Below are 22,935 nucleotides of genomic sequence, written 5' to 3' on the forward strand. Positions count from 1 at the left end.
CCGAAACGTACACACTCTTTGTGGAAGAAACAAGCTGGACAGCCATTGAATTCAGTTGTATTATATTTATATGATGTAGCATCACAAGCAGCATCTAGTGAATGATTGTATACCTTAGTATCAGACCAGTGCCTCTAGATTGCAGGCACAGAGGTGACTATGAACACGCACATGTCACCCTCCTATATATTCTTATTCCGCCCACCCAGACGTCACTCATTCTCCCCGGCCCTCTTCCTGCGCTGCGTGTTGGCGTCACTCTCTGTCACTCCGCGTTTGCCCTTCAGTCCCGAGCTCTCCGTTACCCGCAGACATGGCCTCCGCCAGCAGGCAGCTCCTTGTACGATGTATGTCCAGCAGCGCCGCGGCCGCCGGGAAGAAGCTGTCCATCAAACACGTGACGGTGATCGGAGGAGGACTGATGGGAGCCGGGATAGCTCAGGTGAGAGCCTCGGCAGGTGCAGGGACCTGGTGACAGCCTGTGTTTAGCAGCTCACACCCCCTAGCAAAAGTGTGGAGCTACAGAACATAGGCGAGGCAAGGTATGCTGGGACTTGTAGTTCCTTATCAGCTAAGAGCACTGGGTTACCGATCTTTGTGTGTGTGCCAGCTTACTCCCCAGTGGTGAATCTGTGGTGAAACCAGTGACCCTCCTCCCCTTACCTTTCACCTGCTGTCCTGTGCCCATTAGGTATGACCTGTCACTGGATTTATGCGATGTTTGACTTCTGTGGCCGACAGAAGATAGGGCTTGTTGTGCAGTTTTTTGGCACTTCAGCATGAATTGTCAAATTATATAGGATTCTCAAACTGTAAAGCTCATAATATTTTAACATCATTCGTTTAAGTAGATTGTCTTCAATTTATTTTGTGAGCTTATCCATATAAAAAAGTTACTCAAAGGCCTTGTAGTATTATTTATTTAAACTGACACTACTTTTTATTTGGGAACAAACACAGTAATAAAACAAGACTGGGTATTTGGGGGCACATTTAACAATTGACGGTATTGCACTACTGTGTAATTAGGTAAAGGAAGTCTGCAATTGATATTTATGAAAGCTCCATCGGACTGTTCAATCTCCAAAACCAGTAATTTTCTCTGCACTTCGTTTTTTCTTGCAGTCACCATACAACAGTATGGTGACTGCTCGGGGCCGGCATTTAACAAGTTCCGGAAAAACTAATTTTTCGGAAACTTGTAATGTAAATGTACGCCAGCTGCTGGCGTACATCATCGGAACTGTTACAGATTCTTTTCCTCCTCATTATGTCCAGCTCTGCTACGGAGAGAAGAGCTGGACAGCGCATGTCCAGGGAGTGATCTTGTGATCCCTCCCTGTCATCTGATCTCATTTCAGACTACAGATGCCAAAACACTAGTCTCGTGTCTGTGCACAGCCTGGAGGTCTCTAGACTGCACATGCGCCGTTGCATCTACAAATGGAAAAAAAAAAGAGGAGGAGGAGATGGGAATACAGCGCGTCCGAAGAGGCAGGGGTAAGTATGATTTTTCTTTTCACAGAAACAGCAGATTATCGGGACTGCTGTTTCTGTGCTCCGGTTTTGATAAATTTGAGAAATGAATCAATACTTATCCGTCCGATAAGGATTGATAACCATTTCTCTATTTCTACGATAAATGATAAATGTGCCCCTAAGTATTAAGACAAAGAGGTAAGCAGTATCTGCTTAAATTCTGTAGGAACATAGTAAGTTTAAGCGTGAGGTTAAGCACAACATAGCACATATAGATCCAGTCTGATTAATGGGAAGAAGTGCTTTGTTGGACTATATGATCCACTTACACAGTAATGTTTGGGGAGGGTGGGGGAGTATGGAAGCAGAATAAATGTAAATTTTGTGTTGACTGTGTGATAATTGGGTAGATTAGCCTAGGTAGAGAGGGTTTTCCAGGAATCTGATAAACTTGCCCGAAGAGGTTTATTATCAGGGACTGGTTAGAGGGTAGCACAAAGTCTTGTATGAAGGAGGCAATTCTGAAGATTGGATGCAGCCTGAAAAAGTCCTGTAACTAAAAATGTGAGCAAGTAATGAGTTTGGATGAGAGGTGCTACTTTTGGGCATAGTGGAAAGCGTTGAGTTGGGAGATATTTTGAAACAAGTCATGATATCTATGTTGGTGCAATTTTGCTATTAAATTTCTATGTTAAAAGTATCTTGGATTCTGTAAAGAATGAAGTATCAGCAGAAGGACGTTTTGGGGAGGGAAATTAGTGTAGCAGCTGCATTTAAAATGGATGCTAGTAGGAGACCTAACTCGCAGCGAAAAGCCGTGGCCTCGGTTTCTGGCCCTGTTGATTGCCATCTAGCTGCTGCTGCGGATCCCCTCGCTGGACCACTAGGACTGTATTACTGGGTGCTGTGTCCTCCCCTCCCCCCTGTTCACCAGGACCTCTCTGACCCACAGGCTGCTCCAAATTAAGTGCAGAAAAACTACAAAGCCAGCTGTCCATCTGCAGAGTGGAGTGGGACCTGCTTTTCCTGGTCACAGTGCTTGGATTCAAACTGACCTGCCTGTGCCTTTCTATAAGGGGTGAGTCCTTTCCCCTGTCTGGATCACCCACAATTTAGCACACTCCTGCAGTATGTAAGAAGATCCAATTAGCTAAAGTCCACTTCCATTTCATCTCATAGATGTGAGAAGCTCCACTCCACTTGTCACATTCCATGTGAGTTCTCCTGGGGCTCCTTGCCACACAGATCTGTAGGACCCCCATGGAGGGACAGGGGTTCATGGGCATTAAATTTATTGCTGCTCTCAATCTATCCTGTACAAGCAGATCCACACAATCAAATTGCCTGAACCTATCTGTCCTCTGCCGTGCCAGTGCTGCCACCCGGTAGCTGATATGTCACTACACTCTATCTTCCTGCTATATATAATCTGTTGTTCACTTCAGCACCGAGACAGACACAGGGTCATAATGTTACGATAAGAGCGATGGCTCTTATCGTAATATGACCCTGTGTCTGTCTCGGTGCTCCCACTGTCGGTCCACCAAGAACTATAAGCTAGTGGCTGTCATCTGTTATATACCCGAGACCTCCTTTTCAAATATTTCCCTCAATTTGCTGCTCACTACACATAAAGGTCATGTGATCATCTCTACGTGACCCAGACTCGGGCGGACCCCTCTCATATGATTTGAACACAATGTGTGCCCCTCTCCTTTCCCCATCCTCTCATCTTGACTCTCTCCCATCTTCTCCAACCCCCCAAGCGATCTAATTTCTTTTGTCAATCTCACTATGTCTACCAAACCAAAGAAGCCTGGGACTTCGGCCAACTTCTTTTGATCAAAATCCAAGCACTCTCCTCCTCATGTAGACTGCCGAGATGTGTCGGGCTTCTTCTTCCTTCGGAGATGGAATTGGATCCTCAGATTCATGCAGTAATGACTAACCTTCTTGAGGAAGTAAAAGTAGCGTTACAACAAGAACTCTCTAAGGCAGTCAATGACTTTAAAACTGAATTGAACTCCCTCTGCACCGGAACAGACACCTTGGAATCCAAAACAGATGATCTGTGCCGCTCTCAGACGGTTCTTGACAAAGAATTATCCAACCTCCACGACGACATTGAGTCCCTTAAGGAGAAACAAGAGGACTCTGAAAACCATTTCCGGCGCAATAATACTCGCATTAGAAATGTTTCTGAAGACATCCTGCCGGCGGAAATTCAAGCTTGTCTTAAAGGCCTTTTCCTTCACATTTTTCCAGATCTCACTGATGCAAACTGCCTCATGGATCGGGCTCTGAGATCCAAACCCGTTAGTGGTCAACCTCCTCGGGACATTATAGCTTGGTTGCATTATTTTTGTACCAGGGACCCCATTCTACAAGCAACTAGAGATCGGTCTGCTCTCTCTTCTCGAGACATGGATGTCCAGTTGTTTCAGGACCTTGCCCCAACAATGATCCAGAAACGTTGAGATCTGCAACCTGATACAAGGATACTCTGCCAACATAACGTCCGTTATCGCTAAGGGGCTTACCTTTTCCGCTCCAGGTTTTTGCAGCCAACACCTCTCATTTTGTCAAAACCCTAAACCAAGGTCAAGACCTGCTTACCAAGCTGGACATCCTGCCCATGTCATCTTCCCTGCAGTCTCCACCTCCAAGAGCCCAACGTTTTGCTCCCACGCAACCTGAGTGGTCCCGAGTGGTCCCGTACCTCTTGCCACTTGGCCCGGGATGCTACTCCACCTTTACATGTTAATTGTTATTGTTGACATTTGAAATTTGTTTTGTCATCTTTTTTTGCTTTCACAGGTGAACTTCTTCGGGTAATTGGAGCCTTGGATTGTTAGTCACTGATTACAACTCCAGCCCTCTTGTTTTCCTTGCATTAAGTATGACATATAGGTAGTTTTCTTACGTTATTTTGCTCCAATAGGCCTTTATAGCACACTGCCTTAAGTGCTGTCTTCGGTCCCTAAGTCTCCTCCCCATCTATACCCCCTATTCCCTTCCCTTACCTAATTGCCTGTCACTCACCAGACTGTGAGTGCTTCTTCTCGTGTGTTTAGGAACCGTGGCCGTCCACCATCCTGAGGGTCTGCGCATGCGCAGCCCTTTCAAACCTTCAGTACCTGTTCCTTTTAGTTAATTGGCTGATCAGGCAACACTCCCTATTTAAAGCACCTGAGTTCCATACCTCATTGCCTGATCTTGGAGTCTCATTCCCCATGAGCCTCTGAAGGTGTTCCTGTGTTTCCTCGTGTATTCAGCGCTGCTGATTCCTGTGGTTTCCAGACCACTTCAACTCTCCTGTGGTTTCCAGATCACTTCAACCCTCCTGTGTTTCATCGTGACTGTTTAGCTGATTCCTATCCCCTGCCTCCGTGCACTACAGTCTTCAGCTCACTTCAACCCTCCTGTGTTTCATCGTGACTGTTTAGCTGATTCCTATCCGCTGCCTCCGTGCACTACAGTCTTCAGCTCACCTCAACTCTCCTGTGTTTCCTCGAGACTGCAACAGCTGATTCCTATCCGCTGCTCTCCGTGTACCTGCAGAGTCCTGCTGGCTGCTACTCCTCAGTTCTACTTGTGTCTGCAGCAGCTGATCCGCTCTCCGTTCTTCTCAGTGTTCCTGCCGGTGTCTACTCGCCAGTCTGCATCGGATCTACGCCTCGCTGCTTTCATCTCGGCTAGACCATCGCTACTCTTCAGGGTCCTCCAGGAGTCCAGTTCTACATACTTCTGCTTCCTGAGTATTTGTTGCTTTCCCTGCTGGCCTACCTACCTGTGCGCTGCACCTACTTGATTACCGCTTCACCCTCCAGGGACTTCGCATCCTGCCGGCCTCCAACCGTTCAGGTATCTCTGCACTCCTGTCTGACAGCCTGCTCCTGAACCACGGTATGCATACTTCTCATTGACTGTGCTGGTGTATTGCATATCTTGCTGGACTGAGTTGTTCTCCTCTGGAGTTTACTATCCGCTGAGACTATTGCCATCATTGACTGTGTTATCTTTTGCCCGGATAGTTTCTGTGACTTTGTATTATTACAGTGCTGTTCAGTCATTACTATATTGTGAATGTCATTGTGGATCAAGTTCAAGGTGCCCGTGTCTCTCCCCGTGCTCCTCCTCACATATATATTCAGTGGTACAACTTGCTAGAGGCAGACCACTGATCCCTGTTTCCTGTGTCACCTGTTCCAGTATCCTCTCACATAGCAGTGGTACAACTTGCTAACGCAGACCACTGACTCCCCGGATACCTCCACTTGGATTCCATTCCTTCACCCAGACAGCGGTACAACTTGCTACCACAGACCACTGACTACCCTCACGTTCTTTTGTCCATTCAGTTCCTCGTGTACTTCTACATATATATTACCAGTGCTGCTAGTCATAGACTTTCACGAGCATCTCTATCATCTGCTGTCTCCTGTTCCGTGATCACCCCGCTACCAGAGTACCATATTACCATCTATACTGCTCTGGTAAGCCCATCACCTGGTGATCCCTGGGTAAAGACTCCTAGTGCCCGTGACATTGCCTAACTGTTTAAAGCAGCATGTCTAGTGTTTACATACTGTTTGTTTTACACACACTGTTCTTTGGTTTATTATTTTTTTCTAAAGAATTCTTTTGCGGGTCCTTCGGTCCTGACGCCTATCCTCCTCAGGATTAGGACTCCACACACCCTTTGATATTGTTCATTGTATCATGCATAGGCTCTCCACTATGTCTTTGAACCCTCTACGGATTCCTTTTATTCAATGTTGTTGCCCAATTGGGCTTACTGTTTCCTTTTCTCTCTACTTTTTTGTCTGTGGCTTTTTTCCTACTACTCTCCTGTTCTTATACTCTAACTCAGGGACACACTAATTATTTGTATTTCTCTCCTCAAGCATTAGTTTACCTTGTGAGATTCTACCCCCCCCCTGCAGAGCTATGTCTTTAAAAATATTTTCTGTCCACGTTAACAGCCATAATTCCCTACATAAGCCACTACGCTCTTGAGAGCCTGTAGGAGAGAACGAGTAACATTGTTTTTCTACAAGAAACTCCTCTTACTGGAGTCGACTCACAGCTTCAGGGTAAGCAATTTTCTCAGACCTTCTTTGCCTCTGCGGACTGCAAGAAACGGGGCATGGCTATCTTGATTCACAGCAAAGTCCCCTTTTTGCACTCTTACACTTTTGCAGATCCAGAGGGTCGCCTCCTGATTGTCACGCTACACTCTGCCCGTCACCCTGGTCTCAGTATATGTCCCAAACCAGAAACAAAAACCCTTTTTCACCAGACTCTCCAAGCACTTTTAGCAACTGGCGCAAGGTCACATGATTGTTGACAGACTTTAATGTAGTTCTTGATTCTCTCCTGGATAAATCCTCTCCTCCCTCCTCCCGGCGGGCTACCCCTTTCTCCTCTGAATTCACCTCACTCGCTATATTGCTCACCCACCACCGTCTGTATGATTCCTGGCGACTATGTAACTCCGATGCCAGAGATTATACACACTTCTCAGCCCCACACCTACTATACTCGCTCATAGATATGCTCTGTGTTTCCCATTCTCTTACTCTTCACGTAACTCAAGCAGGCATATATCTGCTCTCCTGGACAGACCACTCGGGTTTTTCTGCTTTTAGACCTCCTCAAACATACACGACCTCGTGGCAGGTGGCGCTTAGATGACTCCCTCCTGCTTAATCAAACAATGCTCCTACATGTTAAAACCTCCATCTCGAACTATTTCCTAGAAAACTGTACCTCTGACATAGCTCCTGGTGTCCTATGGGAGGCCCATAAGGCCACTATTTGAGGGCACCTAATTAGCCTGACTGCGTCCTCCAGAAAGAAGGCTGCAACGGAGGTGACATGATAGGGAAATCGTTAAAAAAAAAAAAAAAAAAGCTGCTTGTTAACTTTATGCAGGAAACAACCTTATTATTGTTTAGTTAAAAAAATGAGATCTACAAAATCTAGGTAGTTTCAAAATAGTAACACTAATTTTCCTTTCTCTGTAAAGATTTTTATTGAAGGCTGGTTTGTAAGTTTGTCTGCCACAACTGAATCATTACTTTGTTTAAACTAAATTATTAACAATACCATACTCTGTGCTGTTTTTTAGCTTATTGTATGTACTTCGTTCATGTTCAAATTACAAAGAAAGGATCTCAGATGAGCTAAATTTTCAAAAGTGTTCCACCAAAAATTCACCCCATTCCACGTTTGGGTGTGGAAATTCACATGTTTCTCCAGCCAAACTTTTCCTTTATTATACCCCAACTATACCACAGATCAGCCTTGGCTCTATTTATAGACTACAACCCTACAGAATTTACAAATAACTGGTGAAGCGGAACTTGAAGATTGTATTTGAAAATTGCTCTTTTGAGTTCAGGAAAAAGAGCTCCGCCCCTTCCAAGCTAATTTTCTGAAATTAACGTCTGATCTGCAAATTACGCTACTGCTTGTCTGGTCAGCAGAGGCGTGCAGGCACCAGGAGCAATGATTCTGGTGTCTGCAATATTTTCAGAGGACTTTCTCGCAACATGATGATAATTGAGAAAAGAAAAAGGCTATTTAGACGTTAATGTTTAATTTCAGCTCTGTGGACCTTGAATAGACTGCAGATTTCTGCTACGTTTTCATCTGCAGTTCACCTTTTGGACTACACTAATTGCTTATTGTTCTGCAGTGGCTTTTGATATCCTGCCTCTTTCCCGCACCCTTGAGGGTCATCTTAGAAATGTGCATTCTAATTGATCAGGACACCTTGCTTGCATTTACTAGTATACATGGTCCTCCTCTGAAATGGTTCAGATGACTTTTCGTTTTCAGTCATAATCCAGCTGTCATGAACAGCAGCGGCTGTACCAGTAATAATTTCCTGGTAATCCAGATCAACATCCTCGGCCTCATTCTTGTGCACTCCGTATTTTTTAATTTTTATTTTACATCACGTGATTTTATTGCTGTTGTGATGTTTTGTAGGAGACAGATATTTGGTTATACTTTATGATTATTTTTGTGTGATGCTGTTGTACCTAAACCACGCCATCGATCAACAACCCTGTTGGGTTTTCATGTTATAATTTATCAGTAGCTGTGGTGACAAACTGATACATGGCAGTTGCTTAATGCAACGTCTGTGGGAATACTGTGTTTCAGCACAACTTTCTGAGGTAAGGTTAAATAAGATGCATACATAAAACATCTAAAAAATAACCTTGTCAGAGTCACTAATTACCCATTTGTGAGAGCGCTTTGTGAATAAGATCCATTCAGTGCTATGATGACACAATAGTCAACAAAGTTGTAACATTAAAAAATTATATTTAATTTCTGGCCTTTACCTGAGAAAATAATTTTATTATGCATAGTGTACATTATTAAAAATGTTCCCTTATCTGTCTTCCTCTCTGGTAATCCCCTTGTGTTTGTCTGTCCTGGGCTGCTCACAGACTGTGACTGCATCAATCCAGAATTGAATTTGTTAGGTTGTAAGCTCATTTGGCCAGGACTTTCCTTACCTTATGTTTCATATTGTATGTAATTAGTTTGTGTTATGATCCCATCAATGTACAGCAAAAAGATGATGATGATGATGATAATTATGTAGGCTCTGACTAGAAATTATTATTTGTGGGGGGTTGTCAAAACTAGAAATAGGTCGCAATGTATGATGAGCACTAAGGAGGGTGGTTCAGTAATATAAAATCTCCTACTCCACAATTCATTTCTGTTAAAGAATAACTTTGCCCAAAACATATAATTTTTAGTTTATAAGTAAATAAGGACATTTCAAATCCTTTACCACCGGCCCTCATCACAAAATACAATTCCAATCATAAAGAACTTGAAAGAATTGTAAGGAAGCATTGGCACATATTACGCATGGATGAGCATCTGAAGGACATCCTTCCCGGACATCCAAGGATCATTTATAGAAAATCAGATTCGCTTAACACTAAGCTCGTCAAGTGCTGCATTCCAAAAACAACTGCAAAAAAATGCCAACAGAGTTGGCTGGAAGAGAAAAGTGGGGGCTTTTATTATTGCAATAGGTGCCATGCTTGCAAAACTATTAGTCATAAGGGAACAAAGCCCATCACCAACTTCCACTCTCATACCACAGGTGACTCCTTTCAGATCAAAACCAAAATCACCTGTGATACTATGGATGTGGTTTATCTGTTGGAGTGCCCATGTGGACTACAATATGTAGGGCGTACTGTCCGGAAACTTCATGTTAGAATTTCAGAGCACCTTCGCAACATCACCAATCAGTTAGATAATCATACTGTATCATCTCATTTTGTTAAACATCATAACCACGACCACACTAAACTTCAGTTTTTAGAAATATGTAAAGTTCATAAACCTTGGAGAGGTGGAGATTTCATTTCTTTCATTTCAAAAGAAGAGGCGAGATGGATTTTTAATCTTAAAACCCTGATCCCAAAAGGATTGAATGTGGATTTTGACCTGGGTTATTTTCTCCACTCATAATGTATCCACTATATTTGTCCTTATACACATTGATACAATGGGAATAATATGCCAGCTATACCATATTCCCACTTTATTTTTATACTTATACTTATTTTTATTTTTATTTATTTATTTTTGTTCATTTCATATATATACCATGTACATCACCCATTAATATTTATGCAACCAGATCTATTTATATATATTTTTCTATATATGTTCAAACATGCTCTTTTTTGTTTTGCAACTAGTGCACTATTGTTTTCTTTTGTTTTTTCCATCATGCCTGTTGGATTGTTGTGCAATCACCAGTACTCAGATTTATTCACTAATTACTCCATTGCCTTTTGGCTGATTGGCACATCCGGATCTCTTTAAAAACTGGCTAGGAAGACCAGTTGGACATTACTATCCCTGAGGAAGCCCACTGGCCATTGCCACCGGGCGAAACGCGTTAGAGACTGTCCCTCAACTCAGTTTTATTCAACTTACTTGCATGCTAGCATCTTACATTACCATATACAGACATCCACATCGGAGACCAGCCTGTAGCGTGTATGCGCTCATCCGCAGCGGCACTACCGCTTCCCCTGTTTAGCCTCAACTTTATGAGAAAGAGAGAGACTACGTTTGGGGATTAGGAGGACTACATCCACATCGGAGACCAGCCTGTAGCGTGTATGCGCTCATCCGCAGCGGCACTACCGCTTCCCCTGTTTAGCCTCAACTTTATGAGAAAGAGAGAGACTACGTTGGGGATTAGGAGGACTACATTTGGATCATCACCACCTATATTCTGCTGGGTACCTGTCCATTATTGGAGGCATTTTGATATCCATACATTTAATCTCAACACGGAGATATCCCGCTGCGTGCACACGCTATTTGAGCGGGATCATTTTTTCTTTCAACAAGGAGAGGATTTCCTTTTAGTAACTAGAAGAACTTTCTTCCTCATTCTTGTTTTAATAATTGGCATTCTGCTGGGTGCTTTTTATCATTGAAATCAACGTTATATCTAACCTCATCAGTACAGACTCTGGGACTGCTACTAAGTGCCTGTCTGCATTATAGACAGCCAGACATCCCTGCTTCATGTGAGTAACGGCTACCAATTTCATTTTTGCTTGCATTTTTCATCATCGCCAACATTTTTATTTTACAACTCTGGACATTATATTTCCTTACATTTTCTTTTTGCGATTCATATCAATTGTCATTTCATATTTTAGTAGCTTGCAAGTGCACTCTAACCATATTTGCAATCACACTGAGTTTGTAGTGTTTTTTACCATTATCATTGTTTTCGGCAGTGTCAATTGATGCATGTTAATTGTTTAACACATCTAAGCTGTCTCGTTCCGGCCGGAGCGTATTGTGGACCTATCCATATTAAATTGATATATCTTTCCTTTACAAGCGCCCAGAACCTGACTATTTTTATACGTATAGTGCCGAATGTCCCTAAACTTCTCTGGATATAAGGACTTGTCTTGGAAATGTTCCTATTTTTCAGTAGTGGCTACCTGCTCAATAAAATGTCCCTTATTCTGTATATTAATATTAAATATATTGATTCAAGTTATAAACTCAATTTAAAAAAGGTGAGAGCATTACATGTCATGGATGATGATAGTAGGTTCTCAAAGAAATATTGATATGCTTACTACATTTTTCAACTTTAGCCTACATTATAAAACGGACACAAAGAAATTAAGTATCATTAATATAATTAAGACCGATCTAAACACTGTACAAAAATAAAGGACCGACTTTTCTGTGTGCTTATCCCACGTTACTGACACCTGAAAGAATGTTAGACAACATTCAGTGGAGTACCCCAAGGATCTGTACGTAGACCAGTGCTTTTTAATATCTTTATTGGAGACATTGCAAATCGTAATGAAGGGAGAGTGTGCCTTTTTGCAGATAACACAAAGATATGCAACAGGGTAGACTCACCAGGAGGTGTCAGACAAATGATTGATGATCTAAGTAGACTAGAGGAATGGGCAAGACAGTGGCAACTACAGTTTAATGCCAAAAAATGCAAAATCAAAACCCAAAGGCTAAATATAGTATTAATGGCATAATAATGGGCAGCACAGTGGCGAAGTGATAGCACTTCTGCCTCACAGCGCTGGGGTCATGAGTTCAATTCCCGACCATGGCCTTATCTGTGTGGAGTTTGTATGTTCTCCCTGTGTTTGCGTGGGTTTCCTCCGGGTGCTCCGGTTTCCTCCCACACTCCAAAAAAAAACATACTAGTAGGTTAATTGGTTGCTATCAAAATTGACCCTAGTCTCTACCTGTCTGTCTGTCTGTCTGTCTGTATGTGTGTGAGTGAGTGTCTATATTAGGGAATTTAGACTGTAAGCTCCAATGGGGCAGGGACAGATGTGAATGAGTTCTCTGTACAGCGCTGCGGAATCAGTGGCGCTATATAAATAAATGATGATGATGATGATGAATAATGGAAACTACTGAGGAGGAAAGGGATCTAGTAGTCACTATTTCAGGTGACTTAAAGGCAGGTAAGCAATGTAACAAAGCAATGAGGAAGCCAAGTCGGATGCTTGGTTGCATAGGGAGAGAAATCCGTAACAGAAAGAAAGAAGTAATAATGCCACTGTATAGGTCACTGGTATGGCCTAATCTATAATACTGTGTTCAGTTTGGGAGGCCATATCTCCATAAGGATATAAAGACATTAGAAACTGTACAAAGAAGGGCAACTAAAATGGTGCATGGGCTACAGCACAAAACTTACCGGGAAAGACTAAAAGATCTCTATGTATAGTTTAGAGCAGAGAAGGGAAAGAGGGGCATGATAGAAACTTTCAAATTTATCAAGGGTTTGAACAAGGTACATGAGGGAAACATTCTTCAAAGGAAGAGAAGTACTCGAACATGAGGACATGTACTGAAACTGGAGGGAAGTATGTTCAGAGGAAATTTAGGGAAAAACTACTTCACAGAAAGGGTAGTGGAATAGCCTCCCATCAGAGGTGGTAGAGGCTAATACAGTAGAGCAGTTTAAACATGCTTGGGATAGAGATAAGAATATCCTTATAAACTATAAGGGACTAAATAAAGTTTAAAGTGACCATAGGTTAATAAAACAATGGGCAGACTAGATGGGCCAAGCAGTTCTTATCTGCCGTCAAATTCTATGTTTCATATGTATTCAGTACCTTTATTAGAAATAATACACACATCTCTTCAGGTCAAACTAATGTATAACTGTCATACACATTTTCTTAGTTAGGAAGTAAAATAAAAATGTATTTCTTACAATTTAATCAACCCTCGCATACACAAAGGTCCATCTAGAGACTGTGCTGAGAGTGACAAGCTTAGATGTATCTGCTCAGCTGACAAGTGTTCCTGGACGTTGTACTGCATAGTATTACCTAATCTGACGCTCTAGCCGGCTAATGATACTGTCCTCTATGCTGTCATGGTGGCTTGATTCAGATACCCACCATGTTAGGAGTGTCACAGGGCCAGATTGATACCCCTGGTATGTAGAAGTGCATATTCTTTGTTAAATTTCAGAACTACACCCAAACTAAATTTTATTATTTTGATGGTGTACTATTTTAGAAATAATTCAATAATTTATTTCATATTGGATATTATAGCGCAACACATTTTAAGAGCTCTTTTTAGCATGGAAATATAGCTTATTGATATTTAAATGTAATTATTGTTCTTGGTAGGTGGCTGCAGCTACAGGTCACACTGTGGTATTAGTGGACCAGACGGAGGACATCTTGAAAAAATCCAGTAAAAGTATTGAGGACAGCTTGAAAAGAGTCACCAAGAAGATGTTTGCAGACAAGCCTGAGGTGACATTCTGGTATTTTATTTCTACTTTCATCTATTTTATGCTTTTTGAGACATAAAGACATACGTAAGTGCACTTGTCCTCATGAATTAAACCACTACCCCGAATTCTTTAGTGTCAACACTCAAGCAGCAAAACAGTGATTTTTAATTGAGCTTTGGGGTGGAACCCGATTGTTTAGCTCAGACAAGATTCTGACAAAGAATAATGTGTGTAATTAGCAAAGGGATATAGCATATTCTAGAGCAGTGATGGGCAAACCAGTCCTCAAGGGCCATCAACAGTTCATGTTTTTAGGATTTCTTTAATCATGCACAGCTGAGTTAATCTATTTGGCTGAGTCAGTAATTATCCCACCTGTTTCTACAGACAGAAATCCTAGGACTTCTGTCTGTGGGATAATTACTGACTCAGACAAATAGATTAACTCAGCTGTGCATGATTAAAGAAATCCTAAAAACATGAACTGTTGATGGCCCTTGAGGACTGGTTTGCCCATCACTGTTCTAGAGTATAAGGGTCATTTTTGAACCAGTAAAGAACAGCTGGGCAACACATTTTCGTTTTTGGGCTGTACCAGTTTAGTGCCTTGTGCATTGGTGGGTGCATATTCCAGATTTTGCAACTGCCCATGGCAAAGTACTTTGTGCCAACCTTTATGGGATTGTAGATCTTATGCCCATAGTGGAAACGCAAAAGCTTCACTTTCATCCAACTATCACTTTATGACAAACACTTTCATTTCAAGTTTTGCTTTTTCTTTTTTTTTTTTTTTTTTTTTTTTTTTTTTTTTTTTTTTTTTTTTTTTTTTTTTTTTTTTCTCCTAAAACACTACTCATTCATGAGGCTACTGGGGCGTTGAGACTGTCTATTTCATGTGTGTCTATTTCATGTGTGTCTATTGTATCTTTAAATGTTTGTATTCTCACATTGGTAGAAAAGTGCCTATACATACGCTTTCATGCATAAAATGTGGTGGGACGGTGCAAAAAGTGATGAAAGTATTGGCCCAATCCATCTCCTCAACAGTGTGTGAAAATAGTTATTTTCTGTGGAGAAAAATACTCTGTGGCACCCAGCTGAACAGGGAATGTCCCTCTAAATGTGCCTTATACACCTATTGAGACTTATATTTTACATTTTTTTTGTCCCACAAAATGAAATCTTGGTTTCACATATGAGCATAAAGACACACACCCTGACCACATCTTTCAACCAACTCCCCAATTCCTCCCATCAGGAAATGCAACCTTTTGCACCTCTTGCTAGATTCCAGGATCTAGATGAGAAAATTTTTATACGTTTATTCTAAGTGGTAAGGACATTTTTCTTCAAATTAAATGTTCTACACCTCTCAAAGACCCTTACTAATCCATGTACCCATGACAGTGCAGCAGCATGACAATAGGTATCGTAACAGAAAGTTGCCATTTTGTTTGTGACCGGAGCTCTTACTGTAACTATGGGAACTGAAAATGTGTTTAAAACATGTGTAACTAGTTTTCTTCCTGACTTCTGTTTTGCAGGCTGCCTCTCAGTTCATTGCGAAAACATTATCAAACTTCAGCACCAGCACAGACCCTGCAGCCGTGGTACACAGCACTGATCTGGTTGTGGAGGCTATTATTGAGAAGTTGGAAGTGAAAAATGAGCTCTTCAAGAAGCTGGATAAATTTGCCCCTGAGTAGGTCACTTTGGTAGATTCTGCAACATAACTCAGTGAAAGCTTATAAAGCCTCAATTGAGCTCCTCAGCTGTTGGTGTTTAATTGGAAGGTTGTTTCTAGTTTTGTTTTTCTATGGCTTATGACACTATCCCTGATAAAGTAATAGTACTTGAACGCCATTTTATTTCAAGTAATTAATTTGTCTCGTTATAGCCAAATGCTCCTGTAATTAGATAATGAGAAGTGGGGAATATTAGCAGTGCGTTTTCTAGATATAATCAATGGATTGGTCTTGGCACATGTGTATTGCATAGATATTAAAACTATTTGAATAGTAAGTAGTGGTGAAAAAGGGGCATTGTTTTACGTGACCCTTGTGCAGCTAGACACATCTGCCAACTCTTGACTGACAGCTGGCTGACTTTATCTGACTGCTCTTGTTACAGGCATACCATATTCGCCAGCAACACCTCATCATTGCCAATAACTGACATAGCCAATTCCACATCCAGGCAGGACCGGTTTGGAGGGCTGCATTTCTTTAATCCAGTTCCAATGATGAAGCTTGTAGAGGTAAGCTTGGAAATTTGGTCAGCACTCGTTCTTCACTTAAATGAAACAAAACTATATATGTTGTCAGTTATTTTAGAAAAATATATGTCCAATAATGAACATGCAGCCAGAAGTAGAACTAGTTGGAAGCACAATTGTTTCCCCTTAATATTTTGTGTGTTCAAAAAAAATAGTAACTTTATGTGTTTAACAGTGATGTCCAGTAAGGTACATTGTAGCTCGGTTCTTAGCTGAATATCATTGCTGCTTACTCCTGCTTGTTGTTTTTTTTGCTGCAATATTACCTATAATAAATATATTTCCTCCGTTTTCAGGTCATTAAGACACCAATGACAAGCCAAACGACTGTTGACTCTCTCACAGATTTCAGTAAAGCACTTGGAAAAATTCCTGTGTTCTGTAAGGTAAAGAGGAAAGATTTTAACTGGAAAATGAATGACATAAGATGGGGGTCCCAGGTGGGTGTTCTCCTATTCCTTGTACTGAGCTGCCACACGATTAGGCAGGGTCCTAGTCTTCCAGTCGGTTCTGTTGGCTGCAGATCAGAATGGATAGACTGTTCTCAAGGCAATAAGATTATGGAGTACATCCACTTACCAGAGTAAATGTGTGCAACAGAGCATTTTACTTTCCCTTAGATGTGTTACTTTGCTTCTTCACCAGGACACTCCTGGGTTTATCGTAAACCGCCTCCTTGTGCCCTACTTAATGGAATCGGTCCGGCTTTATGAGAGAGGTATGTTGCTGTATTGTGTACCTGTTCTTTTCCTGCATTTCGTGTATGTGGAAATCGCCCAGTATGTTTACCATCGGCATACTGCAGGGTAGACTTTTAAGAATATTTATGTAAACTGGTGCTCAGGAATATGCGTAGCCATATAGCAACCAATAGGAAATCTACTTTCATTTTCTAACCTGTAAACCGGTGATGGGCGTCCTGATACACTTCTGGGGACGCATGGCTTGGCCATCTAGCCTTCAAAAGGGCTGCAAAGTTCACTTAATCTCAAAAATTAGTTAAAACAATGCATTCAAATGAAAGAATACAATGGAGTTAATATAAAGACAGTGTAACGAAGTGTAAAGTACTGCTTATGTATGACTCCCCCCTTTTCTAGAACAAACTGGTCAAGTGTATTGTTTAATTTTTTTTTTAATCAGACGTGGTGTCGCATGAGAGCCTTTTCTGCTACATTGATTTTTTTTGGGGGACTTTTTTTTTTCCCCGCCAGATAATGATGGCACCAATGTTGGGTGTGGTTAGAAGGTGTCACTCTGGCAGGTTTTCTGCACTGACTGATGTTACAAAGATAAAAACATAACTTCAGCAGACCTAAAGTTGCCTTTAAGCAAAGTATTTCATAGAAGTCTTTGTTTTTCTTTTGCATTCGTCACATAAGTGATTAAATAGCTGGTGAAAACTGAAGTAGAGCTTTTCGGATAGGTGTTCAAATGTTTGCCAGAAAGTGTCCGTTTTCTATTTATTTATCGTCCACTGATCCTTTCCGGCATGGTCATTACAGCACGGCCTGCGCAAAGATCCAAACCACTATTGGCAATTTCTGCAATGATTTTTGGGGTTCCTATTGACCACAGTCACTTTCTGTCACTCTCACAGGCAGCATGAAGCTTCCATATCCCACAGACACTGGATCTGTTTGTCAACATTCAGCTCCAGTTGTTTGTTTTCCTGTAGAGAGCTGGCGGTGTAAGTATTGACTTCCTGTTACACGAGCAGTGATAGTCTCTATAAACACTGTAGCTTTGAGTTCCCCAGGTTAATGTAGACAAGTGCCTCTATGCTAATAGCCTAGCTTAAAGCTGCCTCAATGCTGCTGGTTTAGTATGTGTTTGTGTTTTCCCTGCTCATGGAAACATGATTATGAAAATAAAGGTTAATAACGCTTAAGCTGTTATAGAAGCGGGGGAGGGCTGGCAAATTTTAGCCCGGGTGGCAAGACTTGACTCGGCAGCCTATTTTAAAGGTAAAAAAATGCAGGTGACCCAGCCCAAGTTAGCACACTATGGCACCAGCCTGGGGGGCAGATGCTCCCCTGCCCCACAGCCCAGCCTGCCCCTGCATAGAAGGCATTAATAAAATTTCTTTTTTAATGCATACCAATAGGTTGTATGTACTTTTTTCCCAAACCAGCTTTATTTTTGTAGCTAGCCTGATATTTGGCTTTGCTCCAGATTGTTACACAATTTCAGACTTGCAGGGTTGGTATTGGTGCTATATAGCCGTATTTATTAATGTTTGCTGCCATCTAGTGGGGACAGAATGAATAGTATTTACTCATCTGCATTAACGTTATTTGTAGGGATGTGCATCGGCCACTTTTGGTATCTCGTGTTTTGTGTTTTGGATTCGGATTTGCTTGAGGTTTTGGGTTCGGATTTGTTTCGCAAAACATCTGACGAAAGGTTTTGGTTCGGATTTATTTTGAAAAAAACATAAGTGCTAAAAACCAGTTTTGTGGGGTTTTTTCACTTCTACGCTATTATTAACCTCAATAACAATCATTTCCAGTCTATTCTGAACACCCTCACAATATTGTTTTTAGGCCAAAAGGTTGCACCGAGGTAGCTTGAGCACATAATGCCAAAAAAAGAGGTACAAGATGGAATTGTTCTGGGCCCTCCCTCCCACCCCTCGCGAGATTCGACGCGAGACTTGGACGACAGAGCCTCGTTTTCAATTTTTTTGCCTGCCGGAAATATCCGAAGAGTGCTCGGATCCCGTTCGGATCCGCACTGTTCGGGTGGGCTGCGATTAGCGGAATCCGAGCCCACTCATCTCTATTTATTTGATGCACATTTTAAGAGTGAGTTCACTATACTGACATGCAGTCTGTTTTCCCTGGGCTTTGTCAGTTCTGTAATATAGAATTGTCAAAATAGTTTTGTTAATGGATGTTACATTTTAGTAAAGGGGGTTGGTGAATGAGCATGAGAACCAATCTTGCTGCATCTCTAACAAATAGCTAATCTCTGTCATGCTCGTTAAGCCATTGGGTGACGACACATGTTCTGGTTCTGTGGATGGTTGAATTGTCATCCGTGCTGCGCTCCGCAATGGATGTCAGGCGGGCGTGATGATGTCACGCCCGACGTGCACTGCCAGCGCCGCACGGAGGAGGAAACCAGGGAGGGAGCCGGATCGCCAGCTGACTGCAAGGTAAGTATTTTCTTCACAATTTTTTTTTCCCACTGTCTGACGGGCCCCCTGGGCTGCAGGGCCCCAGGACACCTGCCCATTGTGCCCAATGGGAGAGACGTCCCTGACCACCTGGAGGATAAACTTTATTAATGTATGTGTTATTGCTACTTCCTTATTAAAAAAAAAAAAAGCTATATAATACTACAGTATATGGTTGCTTTCTGCCTATGCTTTTGTAAATGTAAAGGCGGAACTGCTAGTAAAACGTCTGAAAACAATAGTTACACAAATCATCCTGCATTTACTGGGATCAGAATACAAAGGGCCAGATTCACCAAGCTGCTGTTTGACAAACCATCTGAAAAACCACCAGCAAAACAGCCAAAACAAAATGTGGTTGTGAGAGGTGGGATTGCACAAACGGTGAGCTTTTTGAGCTGTCTTGCCATTCAGAACACGAGGAGACAATATTGACTCTGGGGCAAAATAAATGTAAAATTTAACATTTTATTTTTATTGTATTATATTATGGGGAAAATATGCAGTGCCATGTGTGTGCATCATAAATCATTATTGCCTCCTATGGCAAATTTTAGTAAATCTACCCCTAGGTCTTTTTTTTTTTCAGGTTAAACCACCTACGAACTACAGATGCTAGCTCAGTCTACATTCCTTTCCCTGATTGGCTGTATGAAAAGTTGACATAGTCAATGTGCTACTTCATATCTCCGTAAATTAGACATACTTTAGCACTTGTCTTTCCTTCTCCACCAATCGCTGCTCCTTATATGCGGCTGCAGGTTGGACCTCCCTACACTACGGACAAAATAAAAATGCAGCTCTGGACATGTAGAGCTGTCACTAGCAAATGCCTGGGACCTATACCTCCAAAGCTTTTAATTTTTCTCCTAGTATTATCCCAATTCCAGACCCTACTCTGCCCAGCTTTCCTGACACGTCTTGCACATGATATTCCTGGGTTCATTTTAAAGGAACTGTGTACATCCACTTTACAAACCTCATTGTACTAAAAACCTCCACTTTAATATACTATAACAAATCTCCTCATTGTACTACAACACCTTTACCTATGTAGAAATACTAAACCACGTATGTTTTATTAATTTATAAATCTTAATAACTTGTTACCCCATTGTTATACATACCCTACCACGACTGTCTCTTACCTGAATTTTTATTAATTCCTTCTATTACAGATCTATTGCACTCTTGCATCTATTGTCTTTTGCCTATATACAAATGTATTGTTACTTGATTTAATGCAGCTCCACCCTGTAAATTGGCTTGCTCAATGTTATTTGCCTGACTAAATAAAGAATTTGATAAAAGTGGCTGTACACCTTGTGTCAGTGCTTGCTTTTGATGGGGATTGGTAGCAGAGCTTAGAAAAGGTACACCTTTTTGAAGCTCTACCACTGATCCCTGTCAAAAGCAGAGATCAGCATATACAGAGGGAGGGTGTACAGAACGTTTGAAGAGATATTCACATAAACAATATTAGAAAAAAAATACAATTTCTTAAGGCATTTGAATTGTGATATATATATATATATATATCTCTATTACACATTTTACATAGACACATACGCACACACACACGCATGTATGTGTTTTACTGTTCAGTAGCCATTTTAACTGTAACTGCTGCCTGTCCAATAGAATTTTGCATATGTCTCCTCTGGTTTGAGTCAGGCAGCTTGTGATGTGAACTCTCTCATTTGCCTATTCTAATCTGTGTGTGTATATATATCTTTAGGACATGCATCAAAAGAAGACGTTGACGTGGCAATGAAATTGGGAGCCGGTTACCCAATGGGTCCCTTTGAACTCCTGGATTATGTTGGTCTTGACACCAGTAAATACATCATGGATGGTATGCACAATAATTTATTTGAGCTCCCATAAAAGAACGAAGATCTTTTAGTTGAATGACCTTATTTATCATATTTTGCTTAAAGCAGTCTTCTGTCAAAATAAATAAAAATCTGGTTGCTGCGCTCAGTCTTTGTCTTAGAAAATGATATGAATACTTTTACAGTAGCTGATATTGAGTTTTATTTTGGTTATTTCATGTGGCCAGGTATCATTCATTGTGCTCCTGCTTTTATGACATGTTCTATTGGCAAGTATTCTAGGAGAATACTTACATATTCTCCCAGAATTTCCGGGAGGTTCCTGAATTTCGGGGGAATTCTCAAAGTTCAGGAAGACTAGGTATCCTCCCAGGGTCTTGGTGGAGACAGGGACCTAATGAAACAATTTGCGTCATCAACCCCCGCCCCCAGCTATGCAGTGTCGTGAGTTTTTGGTATTTAATAGGAGGAAGGGCCATGGTGACGCAATGGCATCATCATGACCCCCTCCTGCACGTGTCATCTGACCTCCCCTCTGGGAGATCTCAAAGGGGAGCATTTAAAAGTCAAATATGGTATAAATGCTAATTTATTTATTTTTTAAATTTTATTTCTTTTCTCCTTGAACACCCCAGGTTGGCACCAGATGGATCCTGAAAACCCTCTTTTTGCCCCCAGCGAACTGCTTAATAAACTGGTAGCTGAGAAGAAGTTGGGAAAGAAGACTGGAGAAGGGTTTTATAAATATAAATAATTTGACTCATTACACTGCTATTGTGAATATATTTTTTTATCGTCCTGGCTATTTGATAACTGTGACACTACCATTTTGCTGATTGACTGCTCATGTGATCTGTTATTTCTACACCTTTAATGTTCACACACTAGTGCCTTAGAGCAAGGATTGTCTCTTTGTGATTAAAATCCCTTTATACAGCCACTTACAAACATTGAAGTGTTATAACCAAGCTGAACTCAATAAAAAGAAAATGATAAAGTTATTATTGCTGTAGTGATGACATTCTATAGGTTGAGAAGAACCTGCGTATCTTTCATTCATACGGCAGCAGCAGCAGAAATCTTATTATATATTATAATCTATACATTTGGGTGATCTCCTGAGAGATTAATTGTTTTTTGCTGAGGTGAGTTTATCGATAGACTTCAGTAAAGCAATGCTGGTTACAAAGTTATCATGCAAACCAACATAAAAATAAAATTTTGTGTTTATCACTCTAACTACAAAAGCTTACAATGTGGCTCTGTGAAGTTAAAAAATGTCTGGGCAGACCATTTCTCTTGTAATAAACCAGTTTGAATGTTTTGGAAGCTTCTTTATCCATTATTTGGTGTGAGAAGTGGGATCTTGTAGAGAGGCTCCAGAATTCAACAACCCCTGACTACAGACATCACAAATTCAAAAAGGTGCCTAGTAAGGACCATTACCTTACCGTACCAGATTGTTCTATTAAATCGGGCTGTAATTCTAGTGTTTTCAGCAAAGATTCTGGACAAACTTGATTTCCCCTTGTATGTTGGTACTCCCCTGATAGGCTTGTTTTTATAATGTGAAATGTTTTTTATTTTCATCAATATGTAAATCGGGGTGATTTTAAGGAGTTGTCTGTACTGTTTGCTCATAATAATCTGACATGGGTCAGAGTAAGTAGAGATTCAAGTTTTGGCAAGAAACTCTATTTACTATGTAAATCAAGGTGATTTTGACTCTTATAAAGAGTAGAGAAATAGGTGTGCTTACAGAAGGGGGAGTCCTGAGGGGAAAGAGAGAGCGGAAAGTGAGACTTATGTGGGAGAATATGAAATGATTCAGATG

General features: G+C 41.2%; 1 protein-coding gene across 1 annotated transcript; it reads left to right on the forward strand.

Annotated features, from left to right (window-relative positions):
• The first annotated feature begins 236 nt into the window (after positions 1-236).
• Positions 237-22,102, forward strand: HADH (hydroxyacyl-CoA dehydrogenase). The gene is made up of 8 exons (XM_075200733.1): positions 237-442; positions 13,701-13,829; positions 15,355-15,512; positions 15,941-16,067; positions 16,382-16,471; positions 16,731-16,803; positions 21,005-21,121; positions 21,737-22,102. Exons 1-8 carry the CDS (start codon positions 314-316, stop codon positions 21,853-21,855), a joined length of 942 nt encoding a protein of 313 aa, XP_075056834.1. The 5' UTR covers positions 237-313; the 3' UTR covers positions 21,856-22,102.
• Positions 22,103-22,935: the final 833 nt, after the last annotated feature.

This window comes from Mixophyes fleayi, chromosome 1 (assembly GCF_038048845.1).
Source record: "Mixophyes fleayi isolate aMixFle1 chromosome 1, aMixFle1.hap1, whole genome shotgun sequence".
Classification (NCBI taxonomy): domain Eukaryota; kingdom Metazoa; phylum Chordata; class Amphibia; order Anura; family Limnodynastidae; genus Mixophyes; species Mixophyes fleayi.

Excerpts from the sequence above, each read along its gene's own strand:
- HADH (XM_075200733.1), top strand. The coding sequence starts at position 314 with ATGGCCTCCGCCAGCAGGCAGCTCCTTGTACGATGTATGTCCAGCAGC. Across the intron at positions 443-13,700 it reads TGGGAGCCGGGATAGCTCAG|GTGGCTGCAGCTACAGGTCA; the intron begins GTGAGAGCCTCG and ends TGTTCTTGGTAG. Across the intron at positions 13,830-15,354 it reads TGTTTGCAGACAAGCCTGAG|GCTGCCTCTCAGTTCATTGC; the intron begins GTGACATTCTGG and ends TCTGTTTTGCAG.